Consider the following 21036-nt stretch of genomic DNA (forward strand, 5'->3'; position numbering starts at 1 on the left):
TGTTGAAACTAGAAGATGGCTTATTATATATAGTTACTCATGGATCAAATTGTTTAAACTAAATTGAGTCATCTTTGTTTCTTTTAGAGCAACAGTACAACTTCAGGTATGATTTAGAGGAGCCTCCACTGAATATCATTTCCTTAATTATTCAATGTAAATTGAGAAATATTGTGATTTAGAATGTTTCTGATGTAGTTTATAATTCACCTTAATAACCTAAGTAACAGTAAGACTTTTAATTCATGATTTTACTTGATCAAAATGTAGTCTTGGTTTTAAGGTAACATACTTTTCACCTGTAGCTTTAATTATGGTATGATTAAATAATGCTACTGTCTTGCCTTTTCTGTTTTCAGGGAAGGTATTCATGTAAATCAAGAATTGCTGCAGATATCTCCTTGTATTACAGAGCAGTTCATTGAGCTGTTGTGTCAGTTCAGCCCAAACCAGGTTATAGAGACACTGCAAGTCCTTGAGTGCTACCGCCTAGAAGAAACTATTCAGGTAAGACCAGTAATGTAGAGAAGGCAAGAGTAAACTTTTCTTTATTGCTCACCATTTTACAGATGAGCACAGGGAGATTCATATATTAAATCAGTTGGCTAAGTTTATACCTAGTAAGTGCTAGCACCAGAGATTGAACCCAGATAGTTTGACTCCATCGTGCATGCTCTGCATTGCTGTGTTATTGCCTCTCTGTTTATTCTAGTAGTCAGAAACAGCACATGTCCATCGTTGTTCATCAAGTTTCACAGGCATTCTAGCCAACAGGATAAACATAGAAAAAGGAATACAGTAAAAATATTAAGAGGGAAAAACTAAGCTCTTACTTGCAGGCACTGATGGTTAGATAGTCCTGTTGTGCCATGTGACTTACTAGGCTAAAAGGCAATTACACAGTCATTGCCTTGATTCTCTTTCCTTGTTTTCTCCTGTTTCCAAATGGAAATGAATGTGTGTGTGTGTGTGTGTGTGTATGCACTTACGTACATATGTATACATACACACATATTCTAATCTACCATGAGGCTAGTATGTTCCCTGTTTAAAATTTGTTTTTAAGCTACCTTTATATTGTTGTTATCAATACTCATGAAACAGTAACCCGTATTTTCTGCATCCATGTCCTAAACTGCCCACACAATTAAAATTTTTTAAATTATAAAATATTTCAAAATACATAGAAATGTGCAAAATGGGTACATATATTCCCACCAACCCAACTTTATAGATGTTAATGTTTTGCCATACTGGCTTCAGATCTTTATTGTTTGTTTTATAAATAAAGCATCCTTTATCTGTCATGTTTCACCTGAGGTTACCGCCAACCTGAAGATGGGAAGTTTATCCTTCCTGTCCATTTAAAAAATTTTTCCTGTATATGAATTTACCTATAAAACACAAGGTACAGTTCTGTATGTTTTAAAAATTTGTATTAATGGTATCATACAGTAATATCCTATTGCAAATTGCTTTTTTATTAATTTTTTATCTATCAGTTTTTAATACATACCGCTCTAGTTCATTCATTTTAATGATCATATAATAGTGTATTGAATGACTGTGCCACAGTTCATATATTTTCCTATTCACAGACATTCAGAGTGTTTCCAGTCTTTTGCCATTATAAACAATGCTACATTGGACATCTTTGTACATATCTTCTTTGTGCCCATCTGAGATTTCTCTAAGTAGTATGCCTGGAAGTGGAATTCTTTAGACAATAGAGCAGCTTAATTCTATTCATATTGCCAAGTTGATTTCTTATTTGTTTCCAGTCTTATCATCAGTATTTGAAATTTGCTGTTTTTCCACATCCTTGCTGATTTCTACAGTTTTTAGACCTTAATTTTTGCCAGTGTGATGATTATCATTGCTTACTCATAGCATTGCATATCTTTCCATATCTTTAATGACACTTTGGGTTTTCTTTTCTCTGAATTATCCATTCATATCATTTGCCCAGTTTCCTGTTGAGGTTTTGCCCTTCTGTTACTGATTTCTAGAAGTTCTTTCTAATTTCTGGATCTCTAGTCCTTTGCTGATTTTATATGTTGGAGATGCCTTCTTCCAGTCTATTATGGCATGTCTTTTAACTTGGTTTTTAGTGACTTCTATTTTAATTTATCAGTCTCTTCCTTTAACGTTAAAATTTTGTGTGTGTGACTTTTATTTCCTTTCCTAATTTAATGGCATTAAGGATATCCTCTTATATGAGTTTTATAGTTTGGCTTTTTTCACTTAGGCTTTTAATCCATCTGGAATTTATTTTTGTAAACAGATCAAGAGAGGGATTTATATATTTTTTCCATGTGGATGGCTAATGGTCCATGTGGCATTTTCTTGTCCTTTCTTCACTTATTTATAATGCCATACTGCTGTACACCAAACTCCCAAATATACATAGATCTTTTTGTGAATTCTGTTCTATTCTTTTGGTCATTTGTCTTTCCCTATACCCATGGCACATATTTTAATTAATACAGCTTTAAAATAAGGTTTATTATTTGGAAGAAGAGTCTTCCCTCCTCATTCTTTTTCTTTAAAATTCTTTGGCTACTCTTGGCCTCTTACTATTTCACATCAAATTAGGAATCACATTGTCACATTCCTATAAAAATAACGTATTCTTCTGAGATTTTGATGAAAACTACATTGAATTTATAGATTAATTCAGGGAGGATTGACATTTTATGGTCTTCACATTCAGGAACATGGTTGTCTTTTTGAAATGTCTTTTACCCACTTTGGTGAGGTTTTATAACTAAAGTTATAAAATATAATATTTTACATAAGACTCTTGCACATTTTCCTCAATTTGTTCTTAGATACTTTTTGTTAACATTGTAAAAGGAAATTTAAAAAATATTTTATTGGAATATAGTTGATTTCAGTGTTGTGTTAGTTTCAGATGTACAGCAAAGTAATTCAGTTATACATATACATGTATTCATTCTTTTTTAGATTCTTTTCTCATATAGGTTATTAATATCACAGAATATTGAGTAGAGTTCCCTGTGTCATACAGTAGGCCCTTGTTGGTTATCTGTTTTATGTATGGTAGTGTGTATGTATTAATCCCAAGCTCCTGATTTATCCCCCCGTAGCCCCCCACATTTCCCCTTTGGTAACCATAAGTTTGTTTTTGAAGTCTGTGAATCTGTTTCTGTTTTGTAAATAAGTTCATTTGTATCATTTTTTAATTAGACTCCACATATGAGTGACATTGTATGATATTTGTCTTTCTCTGTCTGACTTACTTCACTTAGTATGATAATCTCTATGTCCACTCATGTTTCTACAAATGGCAGTATTTCATTCTTTTTTATGGCTGAGTAATATTCCATTGTATATATGTATCACATCTTCTTTATCCATTCCTCTATCGATGAACATTTAGATTGCTTCCATGTCTTGGCTATTGTAAATATCTCTGCAACAAACATTGGGGTGCATGTATCTTTTTAGATCATGGTTTTCTCAGAATATATGGCCAGGAGTGGGATTGCTGGATTATATGGTAGTTCTATTTTTGGTTCTTTAACGAACTTCCATATTGTTCTCCATAGCAGTTGTACCAATTTACATTCTCACCAACAGTGTAGGAGGGTTCCCTTTTCTCCACACCCTCTTCAGCATTTATTGTTTGTAGACTTTTTGATGATGGCCATTCTAAGCTATGTGGGGTGATACCTCATTGTAGTTTTGATTTGCATTTCTCTGATAATTAGTGATGTTGAGCATCTTTTCATGAGCTTTTTTGGACATCTGTGTGTCTTCTTTGGAGAAATCTCTGTTTCAATCTTCTGCCCGTTTTTTGATTGGGTTGTTTGTTTTTTTGACATAGAGCCACATGAGCTGTTTGTAGGTTTTGGAGATTAATCCTTTGTCAGTCACTTTGTTTGCAAATATTTTCTGTCATTCTGTGGGTTGTCTTTTTGTTTTGTTTATGGTTTCCTTTGCTGTGCAGAAGCTTTTAAGTTTAATTAGGTCCCATTTGTTTATTTTTGTTTTCATTTCTATCACTCTAGGAGACGGATCCAAAAAAATACTGCCAAGATTTATGTCAAAGAGTGTTCTGCCTATGTTTTCCCCTAAAAGTTTTATAGTGTCTGGTCTTACATTTAGGTCTTTGATCCACTTTGAGTTTATTTTTGTGTATGGTGTTAGAGAATGTTCTAATTTCATTCTTTTACATGTAGCTGTCCAGTTTTCCCAGCATCACTTCCTGAAGAGACTGTCTTTTGTCCATTATATAGTCTAGCCTCCTTTGTTGTAGATTAATTGACCATATGTGCATGGGTTTATTTCTGGGCTTTCTATCCTGTTCCATTGATCTACCATACTGTTTTGATTTCTGTTGTTTTGTACTGTAGTCTGAAGTTAGGGAGTCTGATTCCTCCAGCTTCGTTTTTCTTTCTCAGTATTGCTTTGGCTCTTTGGGGTCTTTTGTGTTTCCATATAAATTTTATAATTTTTTCTTTTAGTTCTGTGAAAAATGCCATTGGTAATTTGAAAGGGATTGCATTAAATATGTAGATTGCCTTGGGTAGTATAGTCATTTTGACAATATTGATTCTTTCAATCCAAGAACATAATATATCTTTCCAACTGTTTGTGTCATCTTTGATTTCTTTCATCAGCATCTTATAGTTTTCAGAGTATAGGTCTTTTGACTCCTTAGGTAGGTTTATTCCTAGTTATTTTATTCTTTTTGATGTGATGGTAAATGAGATTCTTTCCTTTATTTCTCTTTCTGATCTTTCATTGTTATGTATAAGAATGCAAAAGATTTCCATGTATTAATTTTTTATCCTGCAACTTAACCAAATTCATTGATGCGTTCTAATAGTTTTCTGGTAGCATCTTTAGGATTTTCTATGGATAGTATCACTTCATCTGCAAACAGTGATGGTCTTATTTCTTCTTTTCCAATTTGGATTCTTTTTATTTCTTTTTTCTTCTCTGATTGCTGTGGCTAGGACTTCCAAAACTTGTTGAATAAAAGTGTTGACAGTGGTTATCCTTGCCTTGTTCCTGATCTTAGAGGGAACACTTTCAGCTTTTCACCATTGAGAATGATGTTAGCTGTGTGGTTTTCATGTATGTCCTTTATTATGTTGAGGTAAGTTCCCTCTATGCTCACTTTCTAGAGAGTTTTTTTAAATCATAAATGGGCGTTGAATTTTGTCAAAAGTTTTTTCTGCACCTATTGAGATGATCATATGGTTATTTATTTATTTTTGGCTATGTTGGGTCTTCGTTGCTGCGCCGTGGGCTTTCTCTAGTTGTGGTGAGTGGGGGCTACTCTTGGTTGCAGTGCGTGAGCTTCTCATTGTGGTGGCTTCTCTTATTGTGGAGCACGCTAGGTGCATGGACTTCAGTAGTTGTAGCACGCGGGCGCAGTAGTTGTGGTTCGTGGGCTCGGGCTCAGTAGTTGTGGCACATGGGCTTAGCTGCTCCATGGCATGTGGGATCTTCCTGGACCAGGGCTCGAACCCGTGTCCTATGCATTGGCAGGCGGATTCTTAACCACTGCACCACCAGGGAAGTCCTGATCATATGGTTTTTATTCTTCAGTTTGTTAATGTGGTGTATCACATTGATTAATTTGTGGATACTGAAGAATCCTTGCATCCCCGGGATAAATCCCACTTGATCATAGTGTATGATCCTTTTAATGTATTGTTGGATTCAGTTTGCTAGTATTTTCTTGAGTATTTTTACGTCTATGTTCCTCAGTGGTATTGGCCTGTAATTTTCCTTTTTTTTGTGGTATCTTTGTCTGGTTTTGGTATCAGGGTGATGGTGGCCTCATGGAATGAGCTTGGGAGTGTTCCTTCCTCTGCAGTATTTTGGAAGAGTTTCAGAAGGATAAGTGTTAATTCTTCTCTAAATGTTTGATGGAATTCACCTGTGAAGCCACTGGGACCTGGACTTCAGTTGGAAGTTTTTAAATCACTGTTTCAATTTCAGTACTTGTGATTTGTCTATTCATATTATCTATTTCTTCCTGGTTCAGTCTTGGATGGTTGTATCTTTCTAAGAATTTGTCCACTTCTTCTAGGTTATACATTTTATTGGCATATAGTTGTTTGTAATAGTCTCTTATGGTTCTTTGTATTTCACTCGTGTCAGTTTTAACTTATTTTTCATTCTGTTGTTAACTCCTTGTATATTTTAAACTTCAGTTATTGTATTCTTAAGCTTTGATCATTCTTTTTTATATTTTCTATTTCTTTTTTGCAGTTATCATTGTGTTCATCTATTATTTTCCCATGTTCAGTTAGCATTTTATTACTAATGCTTTGAACTCTTTCCAGGTAAATTACTTATCACTTTTTAACTTTGTTTCCCACCCCCTTAATGAATTTACCTTTTTCTTTCATCTGAAACATATTCCTCTCTTTTTATATCTTGCTTGACATTCTCTGTCCTTCTGTGTGAGATTATGTGAAACAGTTCCATAACCCAGTCTTGAAGACATGTCCATATGTGGGAACATCCCTATGAAGTCTGCTTGTCCCCAGTGGCATTGGTGGAATAACTAATTTTAAAGTGAGCATAGGCTGCATCTTTCCCTGTTATGTGCTACAAGGCACTGTATTCCTGGCATGTAGGGCTAGAGTCACTGCCCTATTAGGGGTGGTGCCAAGGCCTAAGGGTCTGGAGCAGGATCTTTGAGTGAGTTGGGCTTCTTCCCAGTGTGATGGTGGTGTTCGCCATGGTTGGGGATATGGCTGGGACCTAAGGGTTTGGGGCTGCACTTCTAAACTTGTTCCACTTCTTCCCTGGTATGCACACATTGGGTAGAGGCAGGGTCAGGGCCAGAGCAGTAGGAACCAAACTAGTAAGCTGGTTCCACTTCTACCTTTGTGCAGTTGTACCAGCCATGGCAGTCTCCACCTTAGCTGGAGGCAGGACAAGGGCCTGAGTTGATTCCACTCCTTCCCTAGTGCGTGCACATATTTGTCTGCAGGCAGTGACAGTCTCTGACGTGGCTGGAGGAAGGGTTATAGTCCAAGCAGCCTCTGCTCCCTTCCAAGTACAGGCATGCATGCTAGTACCTGCAGTGGCTCTCTCTGCTCTGGCTAGATGCAGAGCCATAGTGTGAGGCGGGCTCCACTTCCTCCATGTTTACCCAGGCTCATTAGAAATGAAATTTCTAAAAGGAAATTTTTGAAATGACTTTTTTTTAATTGGTTACTGCTGGTATATGTTATTAATTTTTGTTCAGTGTCTTATATCTAGCAACCAGGCTGAATTATTTTTTCGTTCAAATATTTTCTAGATTTTTTTTATGACAATAATTTTTTCTGAGAATAATGGTAGTTTTTTTTCTTTCTTTCCAATCTTATACTTTTCTCATTCCCTCATCAGATATCTAGGAGCTCTGGGATATTACTGAACAGAGGCAGTGATAGTATGCATTCTCTCCTTGTTTCTGATTTAAAAGGGGATGTGTCTAACATTTTATGTTAAATATGGTGTTTATTGTCAGATTTTGATAGATAATTTTTATTAAATTAGACAAGTGCCATTACCAGTTTGGGTTAGAGTGTTTTGTATTGTTTTTATTTTTGTCAAAAATGGGTGCTTCATTTTACTAAATACTTTTTCTGCATTTGTTGAGATGATCACATGTTTTCCTCCTTTGATCTGTTAACCTATAATATGTTATTTGTGCCTCTCTTTTTTTCTTACTCCTAAGAAAGTTTTATTCTATGTTACTAGTCTTTTCAAAGACTAATTTAGCTAGGTGGTTTGTGACCACCTAGAGGGGTGGGGTAGGGAGGGTGGGAGGGAGGGAGACGCAAGAGGGAAGAGATATGGGAACATATGTATATGTATAACTGATTCACTTTGTTGTAAAGCAGAAACTAACACACCATTGTAAAGCAATTATACTCCAATAAAGATGTTAAAAAAAAAAAGAAAAGGCTAATTTAGGATTTTCTTTTAAACCTTGCTATTGTTTCTCTGTTGTTTCTTTCCATGACATTCTTTTCTGTACTTATTTTCTTTCTTTTACCTTAGCTTAACTGGCATTTCTTTTTTACTTATTAGAAACTCTTAGTTTATTAATTTTCATTAAGATCCCACAAGCTAATGTATAGAGTTTTCATTGTCATTTTGTTCTAAATATTTTGTGAATGATTACACTTATCAATTTCTGGTGTATATTATTACTACTTATGTATATATGTTACCTTTTGTGCAATGGATATACCTGATTCAGGTGCATAATAACTTTTAAAATAAATAAGTGAAAAAAAAATGAGTGACCTTGGTTCAGTCAGAGTCCCAAATGGGCCACTCTAAGACTAGAAAGTCAAATATTTGCATGTTATACTGTAAAGTAGCATACTACTAGGGTATGAATTCACTATTTACTATCATAGGGTTTTTCTTCATCCTTAATAGGACCTTCTGACTCCACAAACAAGATTTTTGAGCAAAAAAACTTTATCTTTTCTTCTTTCCTAGATTACCCAGAAGTATCAACTTCATGAAGTCACTGCTTATCTATTAGAAAAGAAAGGAGATATTCATGGTGCCTTCTTAATAATGCTAAAGGTAACATTTTACTGTATTTGCTTTGTCATGTTTCTGTCTAGCCTTATACCCATTTTTCAATCCATCTTTTTTCATGAGATAAAATTGACATACAGCATTGTGTAAGTTTTTGTCAATCCATCTTAAATTCTTATGTTTCAAAGTAAGCTGCAGACAACAGTACATTTTTTTTGTACATTTTATCTAAATATTTTTATCATGCATGTCATGATACACCAGTATGCCACATGATACTAATCCCAAGGCTTAGTAGTTGTGGCTTGCGGGCTCTAGAGCACAGGCTCAGTAGTTGTGGTGCATGGGCTTAGTTGCTGCACGGCATGTGGGGTCCTCGTGGACCAGGGCTTGAACCCATGTCCCCTGCATTGGCAGGCGGATTCTTAACCACTGCGCCACCAGGGAAGCCCTGTGCTTTCTATATACACAACAATTCTCTTCTGAACGGCAGAGATCATTCTTAATAACCTTATTGTTTCTTGGAGTTTACTTTAAAATATGGTAATTCAGGTATTGGTGGATTAGAAATATAAAGTGTTCCTTTTACCTCCTAGAGACTACAAAGCAAACTTCAAGAGTTAACACATCAAGATGAAAGTAAGTTCTCGAGTGTAATTTACAATTTCTTTTTCCATGGGCCCCATGTTTTAAAAGATATTAAATGATAAACTATATTTATTAAGCAATAATCACATTGATCTGCATGTTACTGTTTATCTAACATTGATCCCAATTTTGGCTTGTTTTCAAGGGCTCATAATAGGAAGTAATATAAACCACTGTAGTTTTGCAGTGCTAATTGTCAGTAGAGGTCATTGGACAGAAAATTAGGTAGTCTTCACTGGTATTGATTAATTTTTTAGTTATATTTCTGTACTTATGTTTTGGTTATTATAAATGAGGTACATAACTAACATCTTAAAAATTACTATAATGTGCTGAACAACAGCAAAGCAGAGCTTTGTTCTATACTTACTCTATATTTAGAGTAAGTAATAATCAGTGTTTCTGTATTGAATTTATATAATTTTAGCAGAAAGCAGTAAAACTTGAAACAGTTTAAAATCTTGAATGACTGTCACAGATAGATATGTAATTCCTATTATATTCCTTGATACTAAAAAAAGTTATTTATTTTGTAAAAGTGTGGTAAAATAAACATAACATAGAATTCACCATTTTAACCATTTTTAAGTTTACAGTTCATTGGCAATAAGTACATTCACATCATTGTGCAATAATCACCACCATCCATCTCCAGAACCTTTTCAACATCCCAAACTGAAACTCTGTACCCATTAGACAATTACTCCTAATTCCCTCCTCCCCATCCAGCCCCTGGTAACCACCATTCTACTTTCTGACTTGATGAATTTGAATTTGATTACTCTATGTGTCTCATAATTGGAATCAAACAGTAATTGTCCTTTTGTGTCTAGCTTATTACACTTAGCATAAAGTCTTCAGGATTTATCCATGTTGTAGCACATGCAGAATTTCATTCATTTCTAAGACTGAATAATATTCTATTTTATGTATATACTACATTTTGTTTTTCCATTCATTTATCAATGGGCACTTGGTTGCTTCCACCTTTTGACTATTGTGAATAATGTTGCTATGAACATGGGTGTAGAAATACCTTTTTGAGTCCCTGCTTTCAGTTCTTCTCGGTGTATACCCAGAAGTGGGATTACTGAGTTAAATGGTAATTCTATTTTTAATTTTTTGAGGAACCACCATACTGTTTTCCGTAATGGCAATATCATTTTACATTCTCACCAGCAATGCACAAGGGTTCCAAATTCTCCACATCTTCACTAACACTTTTATTTTCTGTTTTCTTGGTAGTAGCCATCCTAATGAGTGTGAGGTAGCATCTCATTGTGGTTTTGATTTGCATTTCCCTAATGATTGGTGATGTTGAGCATCTTTTCTTAGACTTATTGGCCATTTCTATATCTTCTTTGGAGAAATGTCTATTCATATCCTTTGTCCACTTTTTTTTTTTTTTGCGGTACGCGGGCCTCTCACTGTTGTGGCCTCTCCCGCTGCAGAGCACAGGCTCCGGATGCGCAGGCTCAGCTGCCATGGCTCACAGGCCCAGCCGCTCCGCAGCATGTGGGATCTTCCCGGACTGGGGCACGAACCCATGTCCCCTGCATCGGCAGGTGGACTCTCAACCAGTGCGCCACCAGGGAAGCCCCACTTTGTCCACTTTTGAATTGGATTATTTGTTTTCCTATTACTTGACATTTTCAAAATATCCCTCCCAAAGTTCAGAGAAACACTTGATAGGTGATTTTTAGATTGTTTTACCTTTTTAACCCACTAACACATTTCTTGGACCCTTAGCCCACACATTCCCCTTAACAGCTTTACCCTAATTCTCCATATATTATTTGTTTTTGGAACTTCCATAACAGTTGGTTGACTTTTCTATATTTAGTCCAACTAAACATTTAATTATTGTTTTTGTGCTTTAGTATATGTTCAGTCAATTTGACTGTTAGATTTGTTGCATTTATGGCATCTTTCTCTTTCAATTTACTGTTATGAGAATAATTTTTATAGACATTACATGAAGGATTGTGGGAAAAGTAGGAAGAATGTTTCCCCCAAATCACTACAGTAATTTGCAGGTGATATGTGTAGGGAAGCCAATTCCTTGAATTCCAATGAAGGTAAATTTCTCAGTAATAGTCTCATAACTGCCATTTACTGTCAGATTCCATTTTGACAGTGTGCCTAAGAATTTTGAAGGATTTGGTAATTGCACAACACTGGGCTAGTTTCTGTGGGTGATACACAGATGGCTAAAACACAGTCCTCACCCAAAGAGCTACAGTCTCCTGAAGGAGGCAGATATGTAAATAAAAACCTCTAATGCGTGTAGAATCAAATACTATAAAAGAGGTACAGTGAGAGTGGCAAAGAGTTGTGGAAAATTGGGGAACTACCTGTAACTGAGATTCTTTTGTGGAAGATGTGACCTTTGAAGTAATCATGATTGAAATGATGAATAGGAATTTGATAGACAAAAGCAAGGAAAGGGTCTTCTGGGCTGAGGAGAACATGAGCATGAAAGTGCCTGGCTAGTAACCTTGGGGAGGAGGAAATAATCTGGTGATATAAGAGCACCGAGGGTGGGAAGATGCACCAGGATGTTTACTGTATTTACTTAGGATCAGAGGTTTATTGACATTCTCTTTGTAAAAATTAGAAGTCTTTGATAGTTTTTGTGCATGAGACTCATATGTTTGGACTTGTGCTTAAGAGAACTGTAGTGACAGTATAAAAGGGAATGAGGAAGGTAAGATTTGGAAGTCAAAAGTTAATTTGGAGGCTGCTGCAGTAGTGCAGACGAGGTGATGAAGGGCTCCACTCGGGTAAAGTAGTGGGTATATGAGAATGTGGAAGTAGAATTAACAAAATTAACAATTTATTTGAATGTACAGGTGAAAGCATCAAAGATGGTGAAGATTTATAAACTGGTTGACTTAAAGGTCATGGTTCTATTTACTTAGTTTGGAAATGTAGGGGGAGGAGCAGATTTGAAGTAAGAAAAATGTGTTGGGTTTTGCACATATAAAGTTCAAAGTGACTGCAGGATGTCCATGTAGAGGTAGATGTCCTAGAGCCTGGTGAAAATTCAACCTGCAGATTATGAAAGGAATAAGGGCTGGAGGTGTATATTTGAAAGTTATTAGCAAGGACATGGGAATTAAAACTAGAAGAGTGGCTGAAATTATTGATAAAAATGAAAAGAAAAGGGCCTGAGATAGTATCTTGGAGAAATACATACATTTAAGAAATAGAGGAAGAAATGGTAGAGCAAGAAAGATAAAAGATAATCTTTCTATTAACTAATCCACAGATAAATGGTTGGGGATTTTCCATAGCTAAAGCATATTAAAATGCTAAGTATGATGTGCTTTCTCTGTCCTAGGAATGTCAGACATTTATATGGAAAACTGTTGCAAAGAACTACCTGCTTTTTATCTACTGAAGTTTAGTATCAGGTCTTATACATGATTATATCATAGAAAACTAAAAGTATGCAGAGAAAAAATTGTTTAATTTTTTACAGAAGCTTTGAGATTATCAGTAATATACCCTTGAGTGATGTTAACAGTTTTTCTTAATCTAGATACCAAAGAGGATCCCTCACTGAAGAATGTTGAAGAGACCATGGTGGAGACAATTGCCCTTTGCCAGAGAAATTCACATAATTTGAACCAGCAGCAGAGAGAGGTAGGAGAGTGACTACAGAGGCTTTTAAAAATCTGTTCTGGTCTGAAACTAGGAATTAATTCTATTTCCACTGCCCTCTCAGCTACCTGAGTTCAGTGCTCCCAGGAGTATAAGACTCCTAAAGTTATTACGAGGAGTGCCTGTCTGCTTTGTTCTCACAAAAGGCTTTATATTCTTAGATTTGGCTGTGCTGCAAAATTTAGGTGTGTGAATACTAGATATCCTTGTTCTCTTTGGACTGAGTTTTTGTGTATTCCGTGTAGTGGTACTGTGGATGTGTCGTTCATTTATCATCTGTACCATTCCCCGTGGATAAGATGAGCATGAAGCACTAGAGGAAAAGCCTCAAGGGATACAGAGAAAGCTGAAAAAGGTCAAGAAGGCTATGGTGTAGTAGTTCTCAACCTTGGCCGCACATAAGAGTCACATGGGGAGCTTTGAAAAATCCCAGACTGTACCTGAGATCAATTAAATTATAGTCTTTGGGGCTGGGCCGCATTCATCAGTATGTTTTAAGGCTTCCCACATGATTCCACTGTGCAGCCAAGGTTGGAACCACGTCTGTAACAGATTCCAGACTGCAAAAAGGGAGAACGCAGAGCTGAAGGAGATATAGTAGAGCACGTGGGGCGGGTGGGAGTTATAGCAGTGAAGCAGAAACCAAGGGGGCAAGATGCAACTTGACAGCTAAATTGTGCAGTAGTTTTAAGAAGTAAAGTTAGCAGTGTGATATGTATGGCATAACTGCGCCTGCCCCTCCAGGCTCTGGCCTCTGACTTAACACCACCTGGCCTCCTTCCACTGCCTGGGCTTCTGAAATGGGAAGCAGGGTAAATTTTTCCTATGTAGTTTGCCATACATGTTCCAATGAAAATGATAAACTTGGTATGTTTCTATTCTTATGAGATGGGTAAATTTCTCCTTATGTTTTTGTCAAGGATTTTTTTAAGGTCATAAATTTTGAATACCCTTTAGAATATAAATTGTATAACAAACACATTTATATAATAGATGTGTTTTTTTTATTTAAAAAACTATTTTGAGTGAAATGATACATACCCATTATTTTTTTTAATCCCGCAATACAGAAAGTTACACAGAGGGATGTTTAAAAAAATTACCCTGTATCCATCTTATCACCCAGAAATAACCGTCATTATCATTTGGTGAATATCACTCTAGATATTTTTTATCTACCTAGGTTAACATAATTTTAGAAAAATTGAATCAAATAATGCTTGCTTTAAAAATATAGTATTTAATCACATTTAGGAAGCTTATGTAAAACTGAGGAAATTCTGAAATTCAAATAAATAGTTCTTCAATACACTATCTCTTAATACATCTCCCTGAAGTTGAAAAAATCTAAATAACTGTAATAGATTAAAAGTATCATTTATAATTACATTTCGGTTTTTATAATATCTATGATGTCCGACCAGTAAGGAAGTTTACATGAACTCATACACACTTGCTTCAGCCTCGTTCTCCATCCCTCTGAATTTTAGTTAGTTATGTTATTTTACCTCATTAAGGTTAACAATACATTCTTTTGTGTATCCACAATTCCCATAGTTGTTCAATCTTTATTTAAATGGATTATGGGCTTTACAACATTCCTTTTGCCCTGATTTTTCCATTCCTAAGTTTTTGTTTTCATTTATCTTTTGGCTAACTGTCTGCATTTGGACATGGTTATATTTTGATAGAAAAATACAAGAGGGTAAAACTATTAAAGCTATGTTTATACATAAATATACATAAATATTTTTCAACCCTTCTGTCTCCTCCCTAACATCTATTTGATATTCTTCCTTCTTCTCATGGAAAATTTAAGGAAAAATGACAATTATGTTTTATAAATAAAGCCATTTAGGCTCACATAAGCTGAAATATGTCCAGATTCACATATATTAACGGTAGAATTAGATATAAAATTCATGCCTCCAGAACTCTAGGGATTATTCTGACTATATTTGAACTCTTATCTCTTAATCAGAGACAGGACTAAGGCTTCCTTTGATGTGGTGAAAGGGTAATTTATTCTGTATTTTTTTGTCTAAAAATATATCTGAGTTGGAATCTGTCTCTTCCTCTCTTAGACACACACGTGCCTCTCACACCACTCTCTACTCCCCCCCACCCTCCAACAACTGGTTTTTGCTTCTTTTCTGAACAATGTTCATAGCAACAATAAAAACATTGCATGTTAGTTTTTATGTAAATACTATTTTTGTGAAGATGCTGAACTGATTTTATGTAATACCAAACATTAATTTTGGGGGATTTTCATGGTTGTTTCCCTTGTTCCTCTTTGCTTTTTTTTGGTTTGGAGAGAGTGAGAACAAGAGCTGTTGCCACCAACCCTAATCTAACTAGAAAATTTGAAGTATCCAAAAGCTTGATAATGAATTGTCTGTAATGTCTCTTTCCAGAAGTTTCTTCAGAAGATTTAATGTCATGGAGTATTTCCTTAAAGTTAGACTGCAGAAAGTCGTGTTGTCAGTCCTTTCCTAGGTAGAATCTATACCTGTCCTCCTTTGTATGTCCGTCTACCCCAGTGTCCAGTGATTGCATATAATAAAGAATATGGCTTTGTTATGCACATAATTCCCTGAAAAAGAAAGCTGTTGATTATGTAACATGAGAAAGTAATTCAGGTTCAGTTGTGTTGCTCTCAGGGGTTAGGATTGTCATTATCATGGATTGTTATTTTAGAGTTTATCCAAGTTAACATTTTAAGAACCAACATTAAGAGCAAGAGAGACAAAATATTTAAAAGGTATCTACCATATATTTCAGGTTATATTTCAGGTTAATGTGGAGATTTAATTGAAGAAGAACAATTTCTCTATTTACGGTATGAACACTTCCCATGGCTATTATCTCTGCAACCATGCTTCCCCCAGTCTGCTATTTATAAACCGAGAATAAAGTAACCTTTAAAAAGGTAATTCTTCTAAAATTTCTGGACTAAATAAGAAAAAATTTAAATCAAATTTCTAAATATAATAAATATAAAAACCAAAAGGTAAAAATTGGGTATACCATATACAGTTAAATTAAAAGACTATAAAAATACATAGAAATAAATGATGTGGTTGTAAAAACAAACTGAAATAGGCAACGAAAACACAAGCTAAGTAAAGCCATCCAAGAATAAAATACAAGATTAAAAATTCAAGAATACTAGATAAAATAAATTAAAATTTCAATAAAATAAAGAATTGCCAGTATACAACATAGTTAAAACCAGTATCTTAAGAACTTGAAGAAATACTGTTAAAAAAAAAGTACATAAAATCCTGGCCTTAGAAAACCTCAAATGGGGGCAGATAAGGGCTTCCTTGTAGAGCTCTTCAGTGGAGGGTCACCCCATGGGAAAGTCACTGGACCATTAGCCTGTCCCCTTAACCATGCTTGTCCTGCTGTGTCAATACTGACTTTTTTTCATACCTCTTGGATGTTTGCAGGAATAGGTTTCTCCCAAGATACTGGATGAAATAAGGCCTTTGTAAATCATTACCCAACAGGAAAATATGCTTGAAATTTTAAAATGTATTGGTTTGATTTTTGAGGATGAAGATTTTTCCTAAGGCTTAGGAAGAACACATATGATGCACATATGGCAGTGTATAATCATTGGCAAATTACTCAACTTCTCTAAGCTTCAGCATCTTATCTCCAGTAAAGATAATGCTTACTGTATAAGGTTATCATAAGATTGAAACGACAAAATGTATGTAAAGCATTTAATACAGTGCCCTATGTAATAGGAATAAATAAATGTTAAATCTGCTCATTTATGTCATGATGTGGTTGGAAATGTTAATTGAAATAATGTTAATTTCCACTTCTTAGTCTGTGATGACTGAGGAAATAACAAAATGATGCTTGATATAGGAGAAAACTTTGGATAACTGTATTTATTTATCTTGCTTGACATAGCTGATGAGAAATGGGGGGAGGGTAGTTGTGGGAGAGTTCTTTATTCCCTTCTGCAGTACATAGGGCTGTTTAGACTGTGTCAGTGAAACATTTAAGTACGTAGCCTGAGGCTCTGCTCTGGCTCCTTTGAACCTACCCTTTTCTGAGACACAGAAGATTTGCAGTTCCAAGGTCTAGACTTACTTAACTTCAGCTTCCTTATTTTCCCAAGGTGCATAGTAAAGATATCTGTTCTGGCTGTGGTCTTTGCTTTTTTACTGTCTTTTCTCTTCCCAGTCAAGTGTTCCATCTTTTCTTTTTCTAATTTTTACCAACAAATGTATGTGAGAAGTACATTTCAACCTGTGAAACACTAAGCTGATGTTAGTTGTTCTTAAAAGCAACAGAGTACTTTTGTTTTCCTTTGGTTTCCTCTGCCATTATAGGCACTCTGGTTTCCATTACTGGAGGCAATGATGGCACCTCAGAAGCTGTCTAGTTCAGCTGCGCCTCATCTGCACTCTGAAGGTAAGGTCATAGCATCCACCTATACTGTCCCCCAATTTCTATCTGCTGATGATTGTCATTTTGATACCTTCTCCCAGCATCGTATTTTTATTTTCCTTAATGAAATCATACTGTACTGTTGATCTCATTTTTTCATGTTCACTTTCTGTGGCACCAGTTATATCATTTGTCTTGGATAATAGTAGCTTTGCAACTTACCAGCAGTTAACTTTAAAATATCAAACTGGCCTTGGTTAGCCAAATTTCTAGGAAGTTGTATTCCTATGACTTACAGGAAAAAAAAAACTCTTATTTTAAACTAACCTTAATATTGATATTTTATTATAACAGCTCTGAAATCTTTGACCATGCAAGTTCTAAACAACATGGCAGCATTTATTGCCCTTCCATCAATCTTGCAAAGAATCTTGCAGGTGAGTTGAAAGGGGGAAAATTCAGCATTGATCAATTTTAACTAACATTTTAGTTATGTATAAATAATAGCAAATTGGGCTAATGCGTAAATGGATCTCAAGCAAGCATAATGCAGCTGATTTTTGGCATTAACGAAATATCTAACTTACAACTCTCATCCTTGAATCCTTCCTAGCACTCCAGTGATGTGGGTTTGCCTGGCACACACTTGCAACCTTCAGTTAGGGAGTGCAGGCTTCAGTTCTCTGTGACCTTTGGATTCAGATACACAAGCTTCCTTTTGGTGTGCTAACTGGGAGAGAATTACCATTGCTTCCAGCTGATTATACTTTTTAGATCAAAAAGAGAAACGTAAAAATTATGTTAATATAGACATTTCTTAATCTTGTTACTTAGGGTTTCTAACTCATCCCAAAACTTTCTGTCCAAAGCTCATCTCCTACTATAGATTCTAGCTGGCTTTGTGTCCAAAGCCTTTGTAGGAAACATCATTCCAGCCTGTTTTCTTCAGCAAAAAGGCCCGAACCTTTCCAACTTCATCAAAAGGAGAACACTAAAGATGTGCTAAGATATATTTTCAGAAACATCTGTGAACATTCTTGGGTAAACAGCAGGAATTACCCTTAGAATCCATTTTGTCTTCCCTCACTTTATGCAGGATAGAGACGCACCAAAAAGAAAAGAAAAAAAAAAGTCAGACAGTAATATGATGCCATTGATCTTCATAATTTTCAAATGATTTTTATCCAGTCAAGAATGTCCCTCTCAGCTCTCTTTTAAGACTCTCCAAGCTCTTCTTCCGACCTGGTATGAAGCAGCTGGACCTTTGCTGATAAAGACTACTGCATCCAGCAGTCTCTCACCACATTGTATGTTATCCTTTAGAATGTATCTTCACACATATCATTTCGTTGATCCTTATCATGAATTGAATAATAATTTGGTACAGACTACTTTTCTTATATCCATTCTAAAATATATTAGTCATAAAGTTTTTAATCATATATAAAGTAATATCTCCATAAGACAGGAATACTTTAATTTACCAGGTAAATTAGAAAAAAATGAAATCCTAGAGCCAAAAGTGTCTTTCCTCTCATTGTACGCATTTAGCTTTATTTTGAGCTTTAACCACACTTTGATACATAAACTATAATAAATATAAATTGATTTTTTTCCTTGGCATAAGCATATGATGTTTTAAAAAAATGTATTTCAAGACTCATATCCTTGAAGGCTCTTGATATTTGAAAGTCTTAACTTTATTTTTGTGTTATACTGGCATTCATTGTAATTGTGTTATCATTTTCCACCTTCAGTGGTTGTTAACTCACAGTAATAAGGAGAGTATGCTGATTCTTAAATTCCTTATTTGCATGTTTGTGATCACTGTAATGATAATTCTACCTTATATTTGTATAGAGGTTTTTATTTTTTCAAGTTGCTTTCACAGATAATGCTAATTTAAGCTCATTCCCATTATATCATGTAAGCTCCTTCATTTGTTTCAGTCCCTGGTCTTTTGAGAAGTTAATTATTAATTGGTTTATATATTATATGTTACCCTATTTGGTTATTATCTGTGTAGATGAAAGAAAGGCACAGTTCTTGCCCTAAAAGCTCTGTTTTAAGGGAGATAAGAAAGTATCTGATATAACTATTCACACGGCTCTAAAGAGCAAGTAATATTGGCCACCTTAAGGATTACCTTCTCTGAAGCCCAGGTAGGGTAATTGCTACTTCTGCATCTGTACACTTTTATTCCACATGATTATAGCAGGAGCAGCCAGGTGAAAGCATGACCCTGCCTCTTGACTCTATCTGATTGACTCAGGGTAGGCAGCTGGCCTAAGAGGGGCCAATCAGTGTCCTTTCCAGGAAATTTTAGAACTGAATTGAAAAGATGAATAGTTTATCTTCAGTTCTCTGGATTATATAAGGTACAAAGTTCAGGAGCTGATAGTGACTACCTTTCCATCATATGAACTGAAATAGTAAAAAGTTAATCTGCAGAGAAAAGAACAATGAAGCAGACACACAAAGAGGAGAATAGACAAGATGCACGGAGAAGAGAGAAGATAACAAGGAGAGGATTCAAGACACTAGGACAGGAGACAACATGGAGAGAAAATACTGATGGCATCGGAGTCCCTCATCGTAGTTCTTAAGGCTTACCTGTACTCCTCTGCTTGGATCCTTAAACACCCCAGTACCTTTACAGTTATTATCTTTTTTGTATAAGTTAGAATGAGCTAGGTTTCTGAATTTATATATATATCTCCAGAGGAGTACCAATAAAAGTATATATATGAAACAGACTGTGGAAAGATTTCCTGTAGGAGGAGATGTCTGAACTGAATCTTACAGAGCCTAAAGGAATCAGGGGTAAAAAACAGATAGGACTATTCTAAGCAGAGTGAACTATATGTACAAAGAATTTGAGGTAAAACACGGTACATCTGGGGAGTTTCAAGTGTTTAAGTATTCTTGGAACATAGGACAAGAATAAAGGTGAGTCACAGAGCTGAAATTTGAGAGGCAGAGTCTCTGTCCTTAATTGCTTTGTAAGCTGTGGTAAGGACTTTGGATTTAATTTTAAATTCACTAAATTCTCATTAAAGTATTTTAACCAGAGGAATGATGGAATGAGGTTTCTTTTTAGAAAGATGGCTCAGCCTGTGTTATATAGGATAAATTGGAAGGGATCAAAACTGAAGGCATAGAAATACCCAGAATGTAATAGATACCTAAAGTTTGTTAAATGAGTTACATAGACTGGATAGGAGAAGATGGACTTGGAAATTACTTAGCTGATAGAATCTACTTAACTTTTTGACTGACTGGATGTAGGGGAACACAAGAGGAACCTAGGTAAACCCCTGATTTCAGTTTCATGTAGCTAACAGTGAGCAGTGGGGGAACACAAGACTGGACTTTATAGGAAGAGGTAAGAAGTGGATCGGAAGATTTGGAAGTCATCAACATAGAAGTGGTAGTTAAATTATTGAAACTAGGTGAACTTTAGCATAAAATGGAGGTCTAGGAAACATTCAAGAATCAGGTTGTTTACCTATTTTTATTTCCCATTAGAACATAAGGACCCTGAGAGATGAAACTATACTTTGGCTTGTACTCTATCACCATCACTTAACCCAGAGGCACCTGGCATATAATATGTACTCAGACTTTGTTATAAAGCAGAAACTAACACACCATTGTAAAGGAATTATACTCCAATAAAGATGTTTAAAAAAAAAAGTTAAACACAGAGTTTAAAAAAATTGTTTTGGCTATTCTGGGCCTTTTGCATTTCCATATAAATATTAAGATTGTCTT

At 35.4% G+C, this 21036-nt stretch overlaps 1 protein-coding gene across 4 annotated transcripts in view; it reads left to right on the plus strand.

Moving 5' to 3' along the window:
* The window catches only part of VPS8 (VPS8 subunit of CORVET complex), a 299498-nt gene that overhangs the window by 179674 nt on the left and 98788 nt on the right, over positions 1 to 21036 (plus strand). For all 4 annotated transcript variants that reach the window (XM_081234582.1, XM_081234581.1, XM_081234583.1 and 1 more), the window contains 6 exons: positions 360 to 507; positions 8491 to 8580; positions 9132 to 9174; positions 12728 to 12831; positions 17205 to 17286; positions 17617 to 17699. In XM_081234582.1, coding sequence (XP_081090708.1) covers positions 360 to 507; positions 8491 to 8580; positions 9132 to 9174; positions 12728 to 12831; positions 17205 to 17286; positions 17617 to 17699 — 550 coding nt within the window. The remainder of the gene's footprint in view (positions 1 to 359; positions 508 to 8490; positions 8581 to 9131; positions 9175 to 12727; positions 12832 to 17204; positions 17287 to 17616; positions 17700 to 21036) is intronic.

The sequence above is a fragment of the Mesoplodon bidens genome (assembly GCF_964165515.1).
Source record: "Mesoplodon bidens genome assembly, chromosome: 5".
NCBI classification, from domain to species: domain Eukaryota; kingdom Metazoa; phylum Chordata; class Mammalia; order Artiodactyla; family Ziphiidae; genus Mesoplodon; species Mesoplodon bidens.